This window comes from Octopus bimaculoides, chromosome 3 (genome assembly GCF_001194135.2).
Source record: "Octopus bimaculoides isolate UCB-OBI-ISO-001 chromosome 3, ASM119413v2, whole genome shotgun sequence".
NCBI lineage: Eukaryota > Metazoa > Mollusca > Cephalopoda > Octopoda > Octopodidae > Octopus > Octopus bimaculoides.
The window spans coordinates 46034934-46035704 of NC_068983.1; the positions used below are offsets into that span (position 1 = coordinate 46034934).

Sequence of the window (771 nt, forward strand, 5' to 3'; positions counted from 1 at the left end):
ATATATATATATATATACATATACGACGGCTTCATTCAGTTTCTGTCAACCAAATCCATTTACAAGGTTTTGGTCGGCCCGAGTAGAAGACACTTACGAAAGGTGCCACGCAGTGGGTCTGAATCCGGAACCAATATATATATATATATATATATATATATATATGTGTGTGTGTGTGTATGTATGTATATCTTGTATGAGTCTGACTTAGTGAATAGAAGAAAAGAATAATTATTACTGTATATGTTGTCTGTTTATGTCTTATATTGAACATTATTTTCTTTACAATGTAGATGCTATACTAAAGAGGTAATACAAAACTGCTCAGAATCGCATGAATGTGACATATTTAAAAGCCCAGTATTCGAAGAATGTGCCAAAAAACTGGGAAAAGATCGAATCGATGAATTTCAAGAAGCTTGTCAAGTGGATACGTGCTCTTATGTACACAACAAAGTGAATAAAAAGATGTCTTTTTGTAGAGTGATGGAAGTATTCGCAAAAGAGTGTCGTAATGCAGGGGCCGAAGTCGAGTGGACCATATCAAAATGCTGTGAGTTACTATATATTTGTATTTAAATACATACATATATATTTTTTTCCTGTAGTTTCAGCTCAGAGCTGCGGCCATGCTGATGGTCTCAAGGTCTGGGTACATGGCGTAAATAAAATCATGACATAAACAACAATTAAATATAAGAAATAATAATTTCTTAAAGTATGTGTTAATCGTCATGTACCTAGACTTTCTGGACACCCTGTATATTATTT

The 771-nt window shown here is 33.5% G+C and overlaps 1 protein-coding gene across 1 annotated transcript in view; it reads left to right on the plus strand.

Moving 5' to 3' along the window:
- LOC106872296 (zonadhesin) overlaps positions 1–771 on the plus strand; it is a 79108-nt gene that overhangs the window by 62080 nt on the left and 16257 nt on the right. The window contains exon 37 of the mRNA XM_014919235.2: positions 294–553. Coding sequence (XP_014774721.2) covers positions 294–553 — 260 coding nt within the window. The remainder of the gene's footprint in view (positions 1–293; positions 554–771) is intronic.